The sequence below is a fragment of the Condylura cristata genome, unplaced genomic scaffold, assembly GCF_000260355.1.
Source record: "Condylura cristata isolate star-nosed mole 26May11 unplaced genomic scaffold, ConCri1.0 scaffold00025, whole genome shotgun sequence".
Classification (NCBI taxonomy): Eukaryota; Metazoa; Chordata; class Mammalia; order Eulipotyphla; family Talpidae; genus Condylura; species Condylura cristata.
In genome coordinates, this window is record NW_004567126.1 from 19,580,883 (window position 1) to 19,601,036 (window position 20,154).

At 41.9% G+C, this 20,154-nt stretch overlaps 2 protein-coding genes across 3 annotated transcripts in view; one reads left to right on the forward strand and one right to left on the reverse strand.

Moving 5' to 3' along the window:
- The window catches only part of ARCN1 (archain 1), a 30,081-nt gene extending 28,733 nt beyond the window's left edge, over positions 1-1,348 (reverse strand). The window contains exon 1 of the mRNA XM_004689203.2: positions 1,193-1,348. Within this exon, the coding sequence (XP_004689260.1) occupies positions 1,193-1,195 (3 nt within the window). The 5' untranslated portion in view covers positions 1,196-1,348. The remainder of the gene's footprint in view (positions 1-1,192) is intronic.
- A 4,442-nt stretch (positions 1,349-5,790) lies between these two features.
- Positions 5,791-18,457, forward strand: IFT46 (intraflagellar transport 46). Of its 2 annotated transcripts, XM_012729916.1 has the most exons (13): positions 5,806-5,926; positions 6,686-6,782; positions 8,487-8,563; positions 10,313-10,465; positions 11,152-11,285; positions 12,114-12,188; positions 12,331-12,424; positions 12,865-12,993; positions 14,509-14,630; positions 14,976-15,042; positions 17,188-17,248; positions 17,488-17,573; positions 18,037-18,457. In XM_012729916.1, exons 3-13 carry the CDS (start codon positions 8,522-8,524, stop codon positions 18,130-18,132), a joined length of 1,059 nt encoding a protein of 352 aa, XP_012585370.1. In that variant the 5' UTR covers positions 5,806-5,926; positions 6,686-6,782; positions 8,487-8,521; the 3' UTR covers positions 18,133-18,457. The 2 variants fall into 2 exon arrangements, with proteins under 2 accessions (XP_004689263.1, XP_012585370.1); XM_004689206.2 differs by lacking the exon at positions 10,313-10,465 and having other exon boundaries at positions 5,791-5,926.
- Positions 18,458-20,154: the final 1,697 nt, after the last annotated feature.

Sequence of the window (20,154 nt, forward strand, 5' to 3'; positions counted from 1 at the left end):
GAAATCTTCCAGTTGTTTAAAATCCAAACATGAACCCCCATCATTCAACTTCCCATCTAAAAGCCTTGTCAACAGTGTAATCAATGACACTAAAAAACACTGTCATCTCTCAAGTGTGGAGGAAAATAGGTTAAATCAACGTAATATTAATTTATTTGTCAAAGAATTAAAACAAGAACATCCTTGAAAGACAAAACAGCATAACATGCACTAAAATATAAATTACTAGCTCAGTTAGTCACTTGGAATCCCTTCAACTTCACAAACATCCACCAGTTCTAGTAATAAAGCAAGACACAGCGGAGTGGCCAGCTGTCTGTCCCTTTCTCACGCACGAGTTCTTCCAGTCTCCACCATGGAAGGCACGGAACAGAGCTAACGCCTCTGAAGGTAAGTAACAGATTCCACGGCGTGAACCCTCGAACTCCTCCTCCTGCCAGACACCGGATTACGACGTGCCACATACACATTCGCTCCACCTGAGCACCTTGCTGGCCCCAGCCCCCTGGCTGTGTCCGAGGTGCTCCCACTGCCCAGCGCAGATTCAGGCACAGCGACAAGCGGACACACCTAACTTCTGTAGAAGTAGTGGACGGTTTCAGAGACATTTGGGACCCACAAATTGAGGCTCCAAACTACTCGTTCCTGTCGGGCGCCTCCTTCCGAATTTTTCTCTATGCCCCCCTTCCGAACAAACAAGAGAAAAGTCCTGAACAACGACGGGTTTGCATTTCTCACAGCAACGGCCCGGCCAACTGGGGGGGGGCCGGGGGGTTGGGGATAGGGGGGTGGGAGGAGAGCGGGGTGCTGAAGGAAGCGACTTCCTCGACAGAGGCCCACCCTCCTGGGCCTAGGGGTCCGAGGACCCCGCTGGGCACCGGCGCGGGGGTCCGCGGCTGGAACCCAAGGGCACCACATCCCCCGCTCGGGTCCCGGCTAGGTGGGTACTAACTGGGAGCTGGGGGAGGGGAGCGGTGGGCGCGACCGCAGAGAGAGGCGACAGGTCCTTCGGATCTTCCGGGTTGTCGGGCACCGGGCGGGGAGGGATACAGTTCCGGGGCCCTGAAAGCAGCACCCGGCTCCTAAAGCACCCGAGGGGTAGGGCTCCCCTGGCCCCCGTACCAGGCCGTCCCTCAGGGAGAGCGGCCGAGCGAGGCCGAAACCCGGGAGTTCGACCTGACAGGGATCTTACCATGGTGAGGGCGGTGGTGGGGCGCACCCGCGCTCCGACTCCACTGGGGCAAGGGTTTGGGTCAGGGGAAGGGGAGCACCGGCCGCTCCGGACCTGCCGCCCCCCTGACAGGAGCCGCTGCCGCTTTGCCTCTTGCCAAGATGGCGGCCTCGAGCCACGTCTCCAACCGGAAACGGGGAGGGTCAAAGGGCGGGGGGCGGGGCGCCGGGGGTGGGGACTCGGTGGGTACCCGGCTGCTGCTCCGCCAGCAGAGAGCGGGATGTGTGGGGGCTCACCCCTGCCCCGGCGCCTCTACGGTTTGTTTGTTCCCTGGTTGTCAGCACCTGCATTCAATCTGCGACACCCCTCACAGTTTATTAAACCATAGCCACCGCCACACTATCAGTCAGTCCACAAAATACCCGAGATCACCGGGACTAGTATCCTGAATATATAAAGAACTCTCGTAAATCGCCACTAAAAAAGACACACCAATTTTGAAAATGGGCAAAACAGACATTTCTCCAAAGAAGATATGCAAATAACCAATAAGTATGTAAAAAGATGCTCAGCATCCTTGGTCCTTAGAAAAATAGAAGTGAAGACCACGATGAGATGCCACTGCATACTCAGTAGGATGGCTGTATTGGTGAGAATGTGGAAAAACTTGAATCCTTATACACTGTTAATAGAAATGCAAAATATTGCAGTTGGTTTTGGAAAAATTTCCTCAAAAGGTTAGATACAGAGTGACCATAGGACCAGCAATTCCACTCAAAGATAGGTACTCAAGAGAATTAAAAGCATAAGTTCACATAAAAATGAGTATACTGATGCTCAGAGAAGCACTATTCCTAACAGTCCCAAAGTGGAAACATTCCAAATGTCGATCTAAAGATGAATGGATAGCAAAAATGTGGTATATCTATAAATATTAATTATAAAAAGGAATAAAGTCCATGCTTCAACATGAATGAACCTTGAAAATACATTAAGTGGAAAATGACAGTTACAAAATCACAGCTATATGATTCTATTTGTCCACAATAGACAAATTCATAGAAACAGAAAGTTGGGCTGCAAAGGACTGAGGAACACAGAGTGAGGTTTGTGTACTGTAAAGATGAAAATGTTCTGGAATTAGAGGTGGTGGTTGTTCAATTTTGTCAATATCCTGAAAACTACTGAACTGTACACTTTAAAATGGTGAACTTGTGGTTTGTAAATTATGTGTGTGTGCAGAAAACAGAAAAGTTCTGTGACAAGTCTCAGAAATTTACCTAAAGTTCTAGGCCAGTATATAATGGAAACAAGACTCAAATTCAGTTCTCTGATTATGTTGGTAGAAATCCCCATACCAAATGTTAGACTTCTTAGAATATACATGATTCAGTGCTTCTTCCCTATACAATTTTATCTCTGGCTCAATTCTCCAGCACCCAACCATTGCTGCAATAAGGGAAAAATTGTCATCTTTTATTGAGTTTTTATTTTATATCAAGTGCTTTACATGCTATCTCTAAATCTTTACAATCCAGATAAGAACATGGAAGAGCAAGGAAATTAAGCATTTGTCCACTCACACAACCATTAAGTGATATTTAAATCAGGATTCAAATCTAGATTTTCTTATTATGCTACTATGACTCTCTATATCTCCTGCATATTTCTTAATGTTCACTGAACACTTACAGTGTACCAGGCATTACTCTAAATTCTTCACACAGGTTATCTCATTTAATCCTTACAATATTATATATATATATATAAAACATCATTATATATATAATATATTACATCATTTTTTATAAATATATAATATATTACATCATTTTATATAATATATTACATATATAATATAACATATATATTACATATATAATATATTACATCACTATATATATAATATATATATATTACATCATTCTCAATTTTGTGCATTTTTCCATCTCAGTTGTAATCCCCATGGGCTTCCTACCACCAATTCACCCGTGTGCCAGTGCAGTCTTCCTACCCCAGTTCTGATCCCATTCCCTTTTCCACCCCCATAAAAAATGTCTCTGGTTTGTATTTGTTCATTGTTTTCATTTTTACTCAATTACATTTGTTTCTCTCTTTTCCCCCACCCCCTCCATCCCTTACACTCCTGCTCTGAGCTAAACCATCTGGTATTTTTCCTTTTCTTTCTGGCTTATTTCACTGACAATGATCCCTTCCAGCTCCATCCATATTGCTGCAAAAGGCATGAATTTATCTTTTTTGATTGCTGACCTTACAATATATTTTAAAGATTTATTTATGCATACAAGAACTGGAGTACAGGCCAGAGGTGTGGGGATGGGTGTAAAAGGGTTTATAGAGACAGAATGAGGAGCAGAACAGGCAGATGGACTGAAATACACTTCTGAGGGGAGTAGCAGGGTGAGACAAGAGATGTCTGCTGTACCATGTGGGACACCTCACTGGCCAGGGATCGAACTCGCTGCATTGGCTGCAGATATCGTCATAGTGCTGTGCTTCAAACTGCCTTGCCACGGAGAGGGCCCCAATCCTTAACAATAATTTTTTGAGATAGGTACTATAATGTCTCCATTTTACAAGTGGAAGAAATAAGGTATATAGAGAAAAATCTGATACCACAGGCTAGGAATTAGCAAAGCCATCATTCAAACAAAGGCTACTCAATTTCAGACTGTATCACTAAGCACTCATTTTAGAATTCTCAGTCTTACCCATATCAATTGCATCAACACTGCAATTGGACTTTCTTGTGGAATCTTTACAAAGCTCTAATATTTCTAAACTTTGTATGTCTACAAGAAAAATGTCAAACTGTATTGTTCATTTTTTTTTGTTACAAAAATCAGGAACAGGGCCCTCTCTGGTGGCGCAGCAGGTTAAAGTGCAGCACTCCCAAGCCAGCTGCATGAGTTCGATCCCTGGCCAGGGGGGTGGCCCCACATGGCACAGCAGACCTCTCGTCTCCCCACTGCTCCCTTCAGTAGTGTACTTCATCAGTCTGCCTGTTCTGCTCCCCGTTCTGTTTCTGGTGAATCCTCTCCCCACCCCTGCACCTCTGGCCTGTACCCTAGTTCTGTATGCATAAATAAATCTTTTAAAAGATCAGGGACAATTTTTTTAATTAAAAAAATACTGAAATACATGAAGTACTGAAATCTGTAAAGATCAACTGAAGATGATTGTTTGGAAATATGGCACTAGCTGAATTAAACTGCAGAATAAAAGCATCACTACAAGCATGCTTCATGAGGTGTGCATAGGAAGTACTATGTCATAATGGTTAAAAACAGAGACTCGGGAATTAGACTGACATGTGTTTGACTCCTATTTTCAATATTTACTAGGTGAGTGAGTTTAAGGAATTGACTTTAAGTCTTTAAGCCTCCAGTTCGAATCTATAAATTGATGGTAATATCCAAGATTGTGATTTTAGATACTATATTACTAAGATTATATAATCTAAGTGTTCCTACAGAGAAGGTGCTCAACAATATGTATCGATTATTTTTTAATAGATGTGTTTATTTATGCATACAGGAACTGGGGTGTAGGCCAGAGGAGCAAGATGTGAGAGGATTCACCAGAGACAGAGCGGGGAGCAGAACAGGCAGAGCGACTGAAATACACTGCTAAGCAGAAGAGAGAGCTAGACAGAAGAGGTCTGCTGCTTCATGTGGGCTAGCTCCCTGGCCTGCCAGTGATCAAACTCCTGCTACAGCGACTGGGCTAGCCTGATAGCACTGTGTCTTTAACCCCTGGCCACTAGGGAGGCCCTATATATATCTATTATCATTAGCAATATGATGGGAAGCACACAGGGATTACAACCGAGATGGAAAAATGCACAAAATTATATAAAAATAAACTATTATAGTATTAAAAAAAAAAGCCCGTACTGGCCCACTTGTAAAAAAAAAAAAAGGATGTAAAATACATATTTATATAAACGTTACAGCCTTCCTCTGGCAAGTTTTCAGAGTCAAATTTCCAATATTTCTGTCTTCCAAAGTTCATAGTCTATCGCTTTTTATATTCCTTAGTTCTTCATTCCTTCACTCATCCACCAATGAGCACATTTAAAGCACTTTATTTATACAATGTTATGAAGGGTTTATACCTTAGACAGAGATCATACCCTCAAGACCTCAGTTTTCTTTAGCAAATAAACTAGAGGAAAGAGGTTAAATTTCAAATCTCAGATAAGTAATGGATAGTTTGCTAATATAACTATGTCCCAGGCAATGAGACACTGTGGAAAGAATATAATGTAATATAAAAAGATGTGTGTGTGTGTGTGTGTGTGTGTGTGTGTGTGTGTGTACACGCCTCGTTTCCAGATTGGAGGGCTAAATACATAAACTCTATTCTTCACCCCGCTTTTGCCATCAGCGGTCACTAGATGTCGCCAGAGACGCATTTACTGAAACCATAGACAACCAGACAACTCGATCGCCTAGAGAGGCGTTATCCGATCTCTTCTTGCTTCTCCGTGCATCCTTCCCTGGAAGAGACGTAACGCGGGAGCTGGTGGAGGAGGTCTCACGAGATGAGATCAAGTCTCGCGATGTTTTTATTTATTTATTTATTTATTTATTTATTTTTGCCTAGCGACGGGCAACGGGTCCGTTGCTCCAAACAGAACTCCTGAGGGGCCCGAACTGACACTGGAGTGAGACCCCAGTCCTCGGCTGGGGTTCTTTCCATATAGAGGAGACGGATTCAGAGGGGCTACAGGTAATTCGTACTTGCTAGCTGAAAGAGAACTCCTTATCTTCCTCCAAAAGAGATTTAGAAGTACTCCCCGCCCCCTCGCAGCTCTCCCATCTCTTCCCATCGCCGTGACAGCTGCTCCTTCTCCCTTTCCTTCACGCCATCACCAACTGCTTCCTTAACTCTCCAAAAAACAGAGTGGGGTCCAACATGCAGTAGCAGGATTGAAGAGGGGGTGATTTCAGGATTATTGATGGGACCGAGAGACTAGTTTTCTTTCCCTCTTACAGACACTCTCCTTACCCCAGGTGACCCCAGAGACAGAACTCTTTCTAGAATCTCTGCAGTCTCCCCAGAGAAATCTCTTCTGACAGCCAGTGTGAAGCTGGTCCCACCTCGAGGAGCGTCACCATCTACAGAAGAATAGTGTTCTCCCCTTGCGCCGAAGTCTTACAGCTTGGGGGAGCTGCTGCAGAAGTTCGCCGACTTTTCTTCCCCTTGCCTCCCTCTACCTCCCAGTGCCCCTCACGATTCCCTAGTTTCACAGTCGGCCTGACAGTACTTTCTAATAAGGGCTACAGCAGAATGATTTAATTGCTTAACCATGTGGCCAAGATTCAGAGTAAAGTTTGAATAGAGGTTAGAGTAGGGTGAAATTTTCATGTAAAACTGCTCTGGGTCAAGGAAGAGGAGCCAAAGCTGGTTTGGAGTCATACATCGTTCCATTTAATGTACGTAATGCCCCATAATATGAGCTATATAATCATGTCTTCTTTTGCTTAGACCAAGATTGTTGAAAACCAGACATATGATGAGCGTCTAGAGATTAACGACTCTGAAGAGGTTGCAAGTATTTATACTCCAACCTTAAGACACAAAGGTAAGAGAGGAAAGCGGAGAGATGATCCCCAGCACAAAGAACAGGTGTATTCTTGATAGTCTCCACGAAGTGTTTATAATAGCAAATGCTTACTTTCAATATCAAGTTGCTTCACTTGCCATTATTTCTGTTTTCTAATTAGTTGGGGGTGGGAGATAAGCCTCTCAGATTGCAGGATTTCTCTCCGGCCTGTTTCCTATCACCATTTTATTTCACAAATTCTGCTTTGCTTACAGTCTTCCAAAGGTTTGTGACTTTTGTTAACTTATCAAATCTGTTCTGCTCAGTTTTGGAGAGGCTTCAATAACCTGCCCTTAACTTGCAATTCCAATAAAAATTTCAGTGAAATATTTTTAGAGGATCTGATACCATTCAGCAAATATTTTTGGAATGCCTACAAAGGGTCAGCCTTATGCTCGGCACTAGGTATATGTATTAAATAAGACAGGTCTTGCCATGGAAGACAGATGACAAGTGAATAAACAAACATAATTACAAATATGGTAAGTATTTGGAGGTAACAAATCTGATGTTATGGAGAGTAGTAGTGAGGAGTGGGATCTAGTTTAGTTAGGTGTTCAGTGAAAACCAAGGAGGTGACATTTGAGTTTGAAAGATGAGAATATGGACATTGAGGAAAAGTAAGCTAGGAAGAGGAATAGCAGGAGAAATGTTAAAAGGCCCTGAGACTAGAAGGAACTTCAGTTAGTTCTGAGTACTTGAAAGGAACCAGCATAATGGGGAGGGGAGTGAGGCTGAAGGTGGAGATAAATATCAGAAGTAGACTGGCAGGAGCTAGACAGAGGTAGTCAGAAGGCACAACAAATGGAGTGCTAAAGGCCATGTCGCTATTATGTGTGGAATGGATTAAAAGGTACAAAGATGAAGGGAGGGAAGGGCCTCCTGGTGATGCAAACTATGGCCAGCCACTGTTGCACAGTACTAGGCACAAGTTCGATGCTCAGCCAGGGAGCTAACTCATGGCGCATCCCACTGCTCCCCTCAGCAGTATATTTCAGTTAGTCCACCTGTCCCCACTCTCTCTCTGTTGAATCCTCTCACTCCACCCCCAGCACCTCTGGCCTACACCCCAGCCTTTGTATACATAAATAAATCTTTGAAAAGATGAAAGGAGGGAGCCATTTAGAAGGACTGTTACAATCACTGAGCTAAAGTGCTAGTGGCTTGGATGTCATTAGGAACTTAAGAGGCAAATATGAGATAAATTATAATAGAATCCCTAAGACTTATTGATGGATTGGATTTGACTCTAGAGTTAGAAAACAAGGGTGATCTCTAGGGTTGTTTCTGTTTTTGTTTTTGTTTTTTTAAAATTTATTTATTTATGCATACAAGACCTGGGGTGGCCAGAGGTGTGAGGAGGGTGAGAGTCTTCACCAGAGACAGAGTGGGGAGCAGAACAGGCAGATCTACTAAAATACAGTGCAGAGGGGCGCAGCAGGCAAGACAGGAGAGGTCTGCCATGCCATGCGGGTCTGCTCACTTGCTGGGTCTTAAACTCATGCTATAGTAGCTGGCTATAGTTTGAGAGCACTGAGACTGCGCCACCAGGGAGGCCCAGCTAGATATTCTTCTAAACCCTGTTCCATAAAGTAGTAAAAGCATAAAATGTTATAAAACGAAAGTATTTGTCTTTAAAACATCATTTCAACAATAACCTAAAGGGAAAATTTTTCTTCTAAGGACCTCCTCGGTCTGCTCATCTGCTTAACAAGACTATGGCAGATAACAGCAGTGATGAGTATGAAGAAGAGACTAAGGTACAGTATAATGTGAAATTTCTACTTTGAGTTTTTAGTAGTTAGTTTGAAATGACACCAGTTGAGCAGTAAACACTTCTTGAATACTCCCCTCCAGTGGCTGGGTACCTTTGAGTTCATGGAGGAAAATCATAAGCAAATTACCTTAAGATTTGAACCCTTATGAATAAAGCTTACTGTTATATCTGACTTTTTGGTGAAGAATTTTACATAATGTAGGCCAGTATTTTGCAGACATTATTGATCATATAAATCACTGGGGTATTTATTTTTAAGAGTACAGATTCCCAGCCCCCAACAAGAATTACCCAGTCAGAATTGTGAAGGTAGAATGCTGAGAATCTCTTTTTAGCAATCATTTCAGGTAATTCGTATGTCAAAACATTTGGAACAAAGCGAAGAAGCATTTTGTTAATTGTCAATACTTGTGATACTACCAATATTTTGTGAATGACACTTTGATTTTAAGATCTTGAGGCCCAGAAGTCACTTTCTTGTTATTGTATGAACCTAGAGAATTAGTTTCTAGAAGGAAGTTGGGAAGATGTGTACCGCCCCGTTCAGAATTGTCCTTACCACTGCAGTGCACTTCGTTCAACAGCCATTGCACTTAACCTTTGCACATGATCCACAGGTCACATTTTAATGGTTCTTCAAGAACAGGTACTATGAAAACTCTGGCAAAGAAGAACATGTGAATTAATGCAGGAAGCTCTAAGGTCATAGATTGGTTTTCACAGCAGGCCGAGCTAGCCCTTCTTTGTGATGAGTGCACTATCCTAACATCTTACTCACAAAGTAATTTTTAAAAGCATTTTTCTGTGGCATTTAAAGTTCTTTGTTTTAGATCAAGGATTTTGTAAAGTACAGCTTTTAGGAAGCAGACGAAAGAAAAATGAACAATTTTCCTAAATTGACTTCCCAGTTTTTTTATAGTCACCCTAAATTTTAATTAAAAAAAAAGATTTATTTATTTATACATAGAAGAACTGGGGTACAGGCCAGAGGAGCAGGGAGTGGGGGGATTCAGCAGAGACAGAGCAGGGAGCAGAATAGGAGGATCCACTGAAATCCACTGCTGAGGGGAGCAGGGAAGGAGACAGGAGAGTTCTGCTGCACCATGTGGGTTAATGTGGCTGGATCAAACTCAGGCAGTGATCATGATAGCACTGAGACTTCACTCCTACACCACCAGGGAGTCCCTAATGTTTTGGGCCTTATCATACTTTGTCAATACTCAAGGCTCATTTATCTTTCCAATCTGTTATGTCCCCAAGTATCAGTAGAGAGAATCTATTTTTAAATAATATTTAAATTGATAATCAATATTCCTAAAATGTTCCTTTTGCCAACTAGCTTCCCATGTGACCAAATATAATTTTGGCAAATTTTTATTGGGAAAGAACACTATAGGAATGTCTTGTCAATTGCATACCAGTAAAGAACAGTCAGTGAATAAATTCTGCAATTATTTTTGGCCAGATGTCACATATATTACAGATTAATTAAGATCTATTTATATTTAACAAGTCTGTGTGTTCTTAGAGAAAAATATGAGCAAAAGTAGTTTTTGATATCTTGTTCTGTATCACGATTTTATGTGCTAGAGCTGCTTTATTGTTATAGAAACGTTAAATAATTTTAAAGATTAGAACCGTACATCTGTTAACCTCAGTGTAAGTCATATGGCATATGGAAACCAAGCTTCCAAAACCTACTTTTAAAGGGGGCCAATTGGTCATCCTTCAGGTCCTAAGTGAGGGCATGCCACAGGCTCCAGGCCACAGAGGCAAAGACATGGACCCCATCCCAACTGCCTCTGCAAGCCCCAAGCACCACCAGACCCCTTCTCATGGACTTGAGAGGGTGGGATGGTACATAGAGAACCAGAAGCTCAGAAAGGTAGGTTACAATGCCAAGAATAGTTACTTTGGAACTGATTTAACTTTAGGGGGAAGGAAGGGAAATATGGATAGGTCAGGTACCCACTGAAGAGAAGTGTCTTTGAGTAGGAATAGGAAACCCATAGTTTCTGGAACTGCTAGTCAGAAATCAGGCATGGGGTTAATCATGAACTTTGTTCTTTTGATAGTTACAGGCAGCTTACTCTGGGAAATCTTGCAAATTATATACTATTCCTTTCCGTCATCTTTGTGAGTATTAAGATTCCCTAGCTTGTTTTTCCCACTTCACCTTTTTCCATTTCCTCCCAAAATAGCTTTTAAGAATTGCCATCCTCCTCTTCAAAAGACCTTAAAATTTAGACTTGAAGTTGCTAGGTAATGTTTATGCAGTTCTAAGGCTCTCTCCTAAGTAATAGGGAAATAGTCATTTTTGGATAAAATATACCCAACCCTCAACTAGAAATAATAGAATATAGTTCTCGAAAGTGGAAACCCAGTTTGCAGCCAAGCAGGGGCAGAGGTTGGCTCTGGAACCCCTTCTGGGAGGTGCCACCTTCTCTTTTGGGTGATTTGGTGCTAGATGGGAGGAGGGTATTTGTTTAGAGCATTTGGAGAGACCTGGGCACGGGTGCACCAAGTTTCCTCTTTAACAGACTTTTCTGTGCCTACCCTGCACTATCTCAGGAGAAGAAGAAACTGACACCTCAACGGGGATTTAGTGAAAATGATGATGATGATGACGATGATGATGATGACTCATCTGAAACAGATTCTGATGATGATGATGATGATGAAGAGCATGGTGCCCCTCTGGAAGGGTGAGGAAAGCCCCCAAATCAACGGGGAAAATACCTGTTTCAGAATCCTGGGCTGATAGGACATCATTTCGAAGTGAAATTCCAGCATTTATTTGGATCTTGCTTATTTAGGATTTTCAGATATTTCAGAAGCCCAACAGGATGAGTTTTTATTTTCTGGCTCCACTATCTCATTGAATCCTGTGATGTCACTTGTATCTGAAACTTTTATCGGCTCAGAGAATTTACAAGGATTTGCTGAGTAAATCTAAAAGATGGGTTTCTGCCTTCGAGGAGCTCCCATTCTGGAAAAGAGAAAATTTATGTACATACCAAAGTATTTCTATTTTAACAGGAAAAAGACATGCATAGGGGCATTTCTGTTTTAAGCTCAGATCCTTTCTGGACAGGTCAAGGATAGGTGCAAAATGTTCCTGGATGAGGCTTAAAAACCTCACCCTGTCCCAGCCCTGGTGCCATGGTCATTAGTCATGATCATCCCTGTCAGTTCTAGTGACAGAAGGTTCGAAGGCCCATTAAATGAAGGATGGTGTATCCATTCAGTAGAGTCCTGTCTAGCGAGGAAAACTTATGAGGTATCACTTGATGCTCAAAGAGAAAAACAATTTCTTCTACATTCGATGTTTTTCTACTAACTCATGTCTTGGCTTTTCTGTTACTTTGTTCTTCAGCAACATTATCCCAGATAATGAGGGCTAATTAAATCAGTTTTAAAGTGCCACTCAGGTATGGACGCTGCAGGAACTAGTTCCAGAGTCGTGTCCTGTGGTTGGGACTCAGCCCCCTCTGTGCCTTCCAGCCACACTGAATCATGTTTCCCTTTTCTAGGGCCTATGATCCTGCAGATTATGACCATTTGCCAGTTTCTGCTGAGATTAAGGAACTCTTCCAGTATATCAATAGGTAAGTACTAAAAACTTCTGACCAGAATCCCACCAGCCATATCTTTCCCTTTCCTGCTTGTAGGCTGAAACAGGGGTATTCTCCTGAAATGTCAAATAAGTTTCTTTAATTGTCTCCACTTTCCCTTGGCAATATCATCTAGGTACACACCTCAGTTGATCGATCTGGACCACAAACTGAAACCTTTCATTCCTGATTTTATCCCAGCTGTTGGAGATATTGATGCATTCCTAAAGGTACACTCAGAGAATCCTAAATCCACTTCTTCAGGTGTTTCTTTGGACCTCTCATTTACTCTTAACAATTCCATGAATTTCCTTCAATAGCCCTGACAATACTGATATATGGTCTTCACTTCATTGGCATTCATAACCTTGCTCTCTAAACTATATTCATGGCTATTAAGTAATAGTTGATTATCGCATATATATTGAAATTTGTCATATACTTGTCTCCTAAAATATCCACAACTTCAACTTTATATTTAATGAAGATCCTAGACACCATGTCATTTTTTGGGTAGTATTTTAGTATATGCATGGTGTACAAGCAAGCTTAATATAATTGATAACGATGAACCAGAAGAGTTCTTCCTCTTCAGCTTATTAGAAACAAGTGTGGCCTTTTTATGTTCCTCCATTTTTTCTTTGCTTTTTTTTACCTTTCTTTTAACCAGGTCCCACGTCCTGATGGAAAACCTGACAACCTTGGCCTGTTGGTATTAGATGAACCTTCTACAAAACAGTCTGACCCTACTGTGCTCTCGCTCTGGTTAACAGAGAATTCCAAACAACACAACATCACAGTAAGATACTAGACCAGTACAGGCCTCAACTGAAGAAGGCTGAGTGGAGGCCTTGCTGGTATTTGTACAATTGACTATCAAAGGGATGGCTTAGTTTCACATCAGCCTTATTAATTAATTATTGATTTATGCACACAAGAACTGGCCAGAGACAGAGTGGGGAATATAACAGGCAGATAGACCAAAATACCCTGCTCAGGGGGGCAGCAGGCGACACAAGAGAGGTCTGCTGTGCCATGTGAATCAGCTCCCTGGCTGGGGTTTGAACTCATGCTGCAGTGACTGCAGACAGCCTCATAGTATTGTGCTGTAACCGCTTGCATCACCAGGGAGGCCCCTAGCCTACTTTTTAAAATAATCGTTTTAAACTGTACAATTTAGTGATTTTTATTATAATAGTTTACAAAGGTGTCCAACCATCACCACTGTCTAGTTTAAAAACATTTTCAGGGCCTCCCCTGGTGGCACAAGGGTTAAAGTCTATACTATCAGGCAAGCGATAGCTATGCAGTGTGAGTTCCATCCTCAGCCAGCTGACCCCCATCGTGCAGCAGACAGCTCCTGTCTTACCTGCTGCTCCTCTCAACAGTGTATTTCAATAGCTCTACCTGTTCTGTTCTCCACTTTGTCTCTGGTGAATTCTCTCATTCCTTGTGCCTCTGGCCTGTAGAGCAGTTCTTGTATGCATAAATAAATAAAAGTAAATCTTTCTTTTTAAAGAGCATGCAGAACTGGGGTATAGGCCAGAGGTGTAAGGGCAGTGAGTGGATTCACCAGAGACAGAGTGGGGAGCAAAATAGGCAGACTGACAAAGTACACTGCTGAGGGGAGCAGCGGGTGAGACAGGGAAGGTCTGCCACTCCATGTGGGTCACCTCCCTAGCCTGGGATCGAATTCCTGTGGAAGCCGCTGTGGCTAGCTTCATAGTGCTGTGCTTTAATCAGTTGTGCCACCAGGGAGGGCCCTCCCTCCTCCCTTTTTTTAAATGACTGAATACTGAATGGTTTGAATGTACCACATTTTGCTTATCAATTCACCAGTTTCCCCCTTTATTAATTATGCATATTCATGTACAAGTTTTTTACATGGACAAATATTGTTATTTCTCTTGGCTATAATATGTAGGAGGGGGATGCTGGTCCATATGGTAACTGACATTTTAAGGAACTGCCAAACTGTTTCCCAACATAACTAAACCATTATATAGTCCTACCAGCTGTGAATGAGAGTTCAATTTCTCTCCCCCATCCTCACTTATATTGTTGGTCCTTTTTATTATCTGCATCCCAGTAGGCATGAATTGGTCTCTGACTATGTTCATTTCTATCCTGTTGACCTGCCTCCATCCTATGGTTCCAGGAAATTTCATCAGGATGGCCTATAATCTTCATTTGGCTGCTGTCAGGCTTATCTTTTAATCATGTATCTTGTATATGAAGTAGCAGCAATGTGATTCCTGAAAAACAATACAGTTACTTCAGTGTCATCAGCCAGGCTTTCCCCTTATTTGACTAGCAACATATGAAAGTAAAGAGCCTGGAAGATGCAGAAAAGAATCCCAAAGCCATCGACACATGGATTGAGAGCATCTCTGAGTTACACCGTTCTAAGCCTCCAGCAACTGTGCACTATACGAGGTAAGAGATCCAATCATTTTTCACCCTACAAGTCCACGGTAACGTTCACCACCATTGCTTCTGAGAAGAGAACCCAAATGTGGGGATGTACTTGATCACTCTGATGTACTGTGAGCTCTGGCAGCTACCGGCTGAGAGTGCAAACATAAAACTTGTCATTTACCTGGCATCATTACTTATCGGCTCCTCTGAACCCATCTCTGAGTAAGTTTGGGTTGCCCAGCCTCGCTTCCCGGAACCCTAATGTGCCAGGTTGAGGACCTCCTTTTACCCTAGAATACCCTGGCCAGCAGTTTGCTGAGCATCAGCCCCTATTTCTCCTCATGTTTACCTCTGTACTTGCAGGCCCATGCCTGATATTGACACACTGATGCAAGAATGGTCTCCAGAATTTGAAGAGCTTTTGGGCAAGGTGGGTAGGCAATAGCAAGAGCTAAGAAAGTATGACATATCACTCTTTAAGTCCCAGTGTTTTTTCTCTTCCTACATTTGATTAATTTTTAATTGAAGTATAATGTACAGTCAGATATTTACACATACCATATGTTAATTTCCACCAACTGAATGTGTATAAATAGCACATCATATCAGGAAAAAATAACATACTAGTATCCTGGAAGTCCTGATAGGCACCTAGCTTTAAAGATAACCACTATCCCGACTATTTTTTCCTTTCTTACATCCTTCTTTATTTTTGTACAATAATTGGCTTCAAGTGAAATTAAATAAGAAATGTAAAAGTTATCTAGGTATTGTTTGAAAAATAAGAGAAATATTTAATATTGTTAGGATGGTTAGGTATTTTTCAGTATAATAAGAAACTTGAAGGCCGGCTGTACCCCTCAGCAGTGTATTTTAGCCAACCTGCTTGTTCTGCTCTCAGTCACTGGTGAATCCTTTCATTCCCTGCACCACTACCCCAGTTCTTCTATGCAAAAATTAAAATCCTTGGGCCCTCCCTGCTGGCGCAGTGTGTTAAAGCACAGCACTGAGAATCTAAAGCCGCTTCCGCATGAGTTCGATTCCCGCCTGCCCCGGAGGTGACCACATGGTGTGGCAGACTTCTCCTGACCCACCTGCTGCTCCCGTTAGCAGTGTACTTCGTCGATCTGCCTGTTCTGTTCCCCACTCTGTCTCTGGTGAAGCCTCTCACCCTCCGCATCTCTGGCCTGTACCCCAGTTCTGTATGAATAAATAAATAAATCTTAATAAAATAAATAAATAAAAATAAAATAAATAAAAAATAATCACTAATTTCCATAATCAAAGTTAAGAGTGGTAGACCAAAAAAAATAACATATCTACATATGCACACATAATCCAGGCACAGACTGCTACAAAGCAAGAAAAGAAAACTGAGCAAAGATGATTAACAGGTCCTTCCTGGCCATATTTAAAATCGCCAGCCCAGCCCCCCTCCCACCTTTTCCCTATCCTCTTTCCTTGCTTTTTCTCTGTAATACTTATCTTCTTACATACTACTTTATCATATTGGTTTTTTTCTCCTCTCCCTATTAAAAATACAGATTCTTTATATGAAGAGTTGTTTGTACATGTTCAGTGAGGATTTGTAGTAGCAAAGAATTTGAAAACAATCTCTTTCCTCACAGCATTTTGAAGCTGCAGCTGAGGAAAAATACCTGATTAGGGAATTGAATAGATAATCTGTAACACATTCATTCAGGGAAATGCTGCAAAATCCAGTATTACTTGCCCTTTGCTTTGGAGACATGATGATGATATCATGTTAAATAAAGAAAAGCAAATTGCAAAATCATATGAACTCTGGTTTTTGTAAAAAGAAAATAACTTTAAGATGCCTGCAGTTTTAAATTTGTTTAGCTCTCCAGCCTATCATCTATGATACATCTATTTTTTTCTGTTCCTGTAGTCCCAGGACTATAAGGCACTGTAACACCGAGTAACTGTAAATATGTGGCCATAGCTGGGGCCAGTTTCTTCACAAATACACACAGGGATACAGCATGGAATTATATTTTACTCATAAAGTATTTTGGTCTTGTTAGATCTTCCACTAGTGTTTTATGAGTATGACCAGTTTTGGTAGTTAATGAGTATGAGCACCTCCACATTACTGATCAGAGAAGGAAAAAAAAAAAAAAAGCATGCTGTATATTTACTGGGACTGCCATAACTAAGTACCATAGACTGGGCAACTTAAACTGCAGGATTTATTTTCTCAGTTTTGGAGACTAGAAAACAGATCAAGTGATTGACAGTTACCTTCTTCCAAGGCCTTTCTGGTTGACCACTTTCTCCCTGTGTCTTCACATGGTCTCCCTTTGTGCCCGTCTTACTGGATCAGGACTCACCTTAATCACTTCACTTTAACTTAATTATCTCTTTGAGGCTGTCTCCAAATACAGTCACATTCTGGGGTATTCTGGTTTAGCATTTCAGCACATGAATTAGGGGGGACACAATTTAATCCCTAAGGGGCTTTATGCTAGGAGCTCTTTTCCTTTAGAGTGAGAGTGGTCCGAGAGCACTTCAAAGTTCAGCCTTTTGACTTTGGCCTATCCCATGCCCCTCCCAGGTGAGCCTGCCCACAGCAGAGATTGATTGCAGCCTGGCAGAGTACATTGACATGATCTGTGGTGAGTGCTTCCATCCCTTCCTGGCCCCTGTCTCTGGGTAAAAGCATGTTTACTCTAGGATGATAGCATTTTGAGTCACAGCCATCACTTATAGTGAACTATGCTAAGATGACATTTGGGGATGCTGGGTACTTAACCCCCAAAGTCACGGTAATGCATCCAGGAGAAATGGTTGTCCTAAATGGAAATGCCAAAACCCCCAGGGTTTTAATTCCACTCATGGCTGTTCTTCCTTTTAGCCATCCTGGACATCCCTGTCTATAAAAGCCGGATTCAGTCTCTCCACCTGCTCTTTTCCCTCTACTCAGAATTCAAAAACTCACAGGTAAGACTAGCACCAGAGGTTGACTTGAGCTGGAGTGAGGATCCCTGTGTCCCACTGTCCTGAGCCTGCAGGGACTGTGTCCATGACAGTGGAGGATGTCTCTGCCCAGTTACCTGTCCCCATAATAAGAGAGCAGCAGAGCAGGCAGGGTAGGCCTTTCAAAGGAAGGGAACAGAAAAATTGTGGGTCTTAGCGAGGCTTGGTAAGGATCTCAGAGGAGACTTATTCTTACAGAACCCAGTGCTCAGTGAATAGAAGCAGGAAAAAGGATGTAAAAAAGGGTTTGTTTGTTTTTTTTTTTTTTTAACAAAGTGGGGCAAATATCTAGCTATTTTCCTAAAATAACACCAATGAATTGTTGGGGAAGTAGGATTAGAGAGTAAAGGAAGGAAAGGCAGTTGGTTCTTGCTAAAAGTAGCAACTGGCGTATCCTAAATACTCTGTTCCCTTTCTTTCCTCACAGCATTTTAAAGCTCTAGCTGAAGGCAAGAAAGCATTTACTCCTCCATCCAATTCCACCTCCCAAGCTGGAGATGCAGAGACATTAACCTTCAGTTGAGACTCCTCCTTGGTCACACGGTTTTAAGGCTGAGCTGGCTTCTCTACTCCAGCTAAAGATAGCCAGTGCCACAGTGACTCAGGGACATGCATGTCCTGCAAACCTCTCCACCAGTCTGTTGCTACATGGCTCAGATTTGCTCCCCTATGCAGTAATGTATTACTGGGATTTGGGATAGAGGAATTCGAATTTTGGGGATCTCTGGATGTTCAAGATGGAAGGAAAGCTTAATAGATGATCTCATTGATAGTAGTAATGGAATTCTTTTCCTTTGTTCTTAAACTTAGTTGCCAAGATTTTACAAATAAAATACTCTTTCTAGTTATCCTGCTGTTCTGTGATATAAAAGACAAAAGCTGATTGAGCATGAGATAGAGATAAGGAACTTAGCTTAGTAACAGGCTTAAGTGGATAGAAGTTTAAGCAAATCAGTGCCGCAAAGTCAATCAAACCCCTGTCCTCCAAGGTTGGCAGCAGAAGGAACCCCTTTTCTCTCAGAACCTAATTTTTGTAGGGTTCTGTCATTTGTCAGTGCTGCCTCCTTTATGGATTACCTGCCTGCCTAGCTCTAGACCTGCCTATTATAGAGAAATGGTTAGATCATTGTACGTGGAAAGTTAACAAACAACCTGCCTGTTTTGGGAGGTTAAAGCTTAACCAGTAGGTGACTGAAGTGTATTAAAAATCAATTTTTTTTTCCCCAGAGAAAGAGAACTGTCATGTAAGAGGCTTTAGTAATGCTTGAAAATTCCATGGTCCTTAGATCAAAAAGATTTCAGAACACTAGATCAAGGGTGCTCCCCCAATTTTATTATGAAAATTGTCAAAAGAATTTTAGAAAACTATCCAGTGAATTCTATATACCTACCACCTAAATTCTACAATTACTATTTCGCTGAATTTGCAAATATCCATTCCTTTGTGCTATCATTAATTTATTTTATTTTTTGATAAATTTCAAAGCATGTTGCACTTAACCCCTAAACACTTCAGCATGCATATAATTTCCTGGCATTTAATATTTATTCATGGTCCTTTAGTCAGACAAAATTTATAGAATGAAATGAACAAATTAGTTTTTTTTTTAAACTAGGTTTATTGAACTATACTTTATGTGTCATGAATTATCTATTGCAAATTATATAATTCAGTGGTTTTTGGTGCACAGAGTTGTACACTGATCACTACTTATTCCAGAACATTTTCATTACCCCCAAAAGAAACTCCATATCCATTAGCAGTCATTCACCATTTGCCTCTCCCTGGTCCCTGACAATGCCTACCTAAACCTACTGTCTGTAGACTTTCCTATTCAGGGCATTTGCTTATTCATCATATAAATGGAGTCATACATGTCTTGGGTTTAGCTTCTCTCAGTGTGTTTTTAAGTTTCATCCACGTTGTAATTCAATAATCCAGCCTTCAGCAAACACTAAGGTGGGAGGCTGCCAGGAGGAGCAGACCATCCTGCTACAGTAAGACCTTGAGTGCACCTGAGGAGTGTAGGGTTTGTAGTCTGGCCGAAAGACCACCAAGGAAGGGACTCATGCTTAGGGGGACTGGGCAAGAACCAATAGAAAGGACAGCAAGGCGCCCTGGCTCCTTAAAGGTCTGAGGCCTTGCAGGAGCTTGCATACAAGAGGCTGGGACCCAGGCCCTTCTAGGAGGCTGAGGCAGCCTTAGCCACTTCTATGGAGAAAAATGTTCAAGACAGAGGTGAGGAGAGGAAAGCTCAGACCTACACAAACTAAGCCAAACTGTTATTTTAAAAAATATGGAATATAAATCTATCTTCAAAAACAACCTTTTCTAGTCTTTTTTTTTCCCCTCTCATAACACCTCAGAAAAGTTTTTGGGGGTCTCCCTGGTGGCCTAGAGGTTAAATCTCAGTGCTACCATTGCGAGGCCCATTGCAAAGGCCTAAGTTTGATCCCCAGCCAGAGACCTGACCCCTATATGATGCAATAAACCTCGCCTGTCTCCCCACACTGCTCCCCGTGCAGTGTTATTTCAGCAAACCCA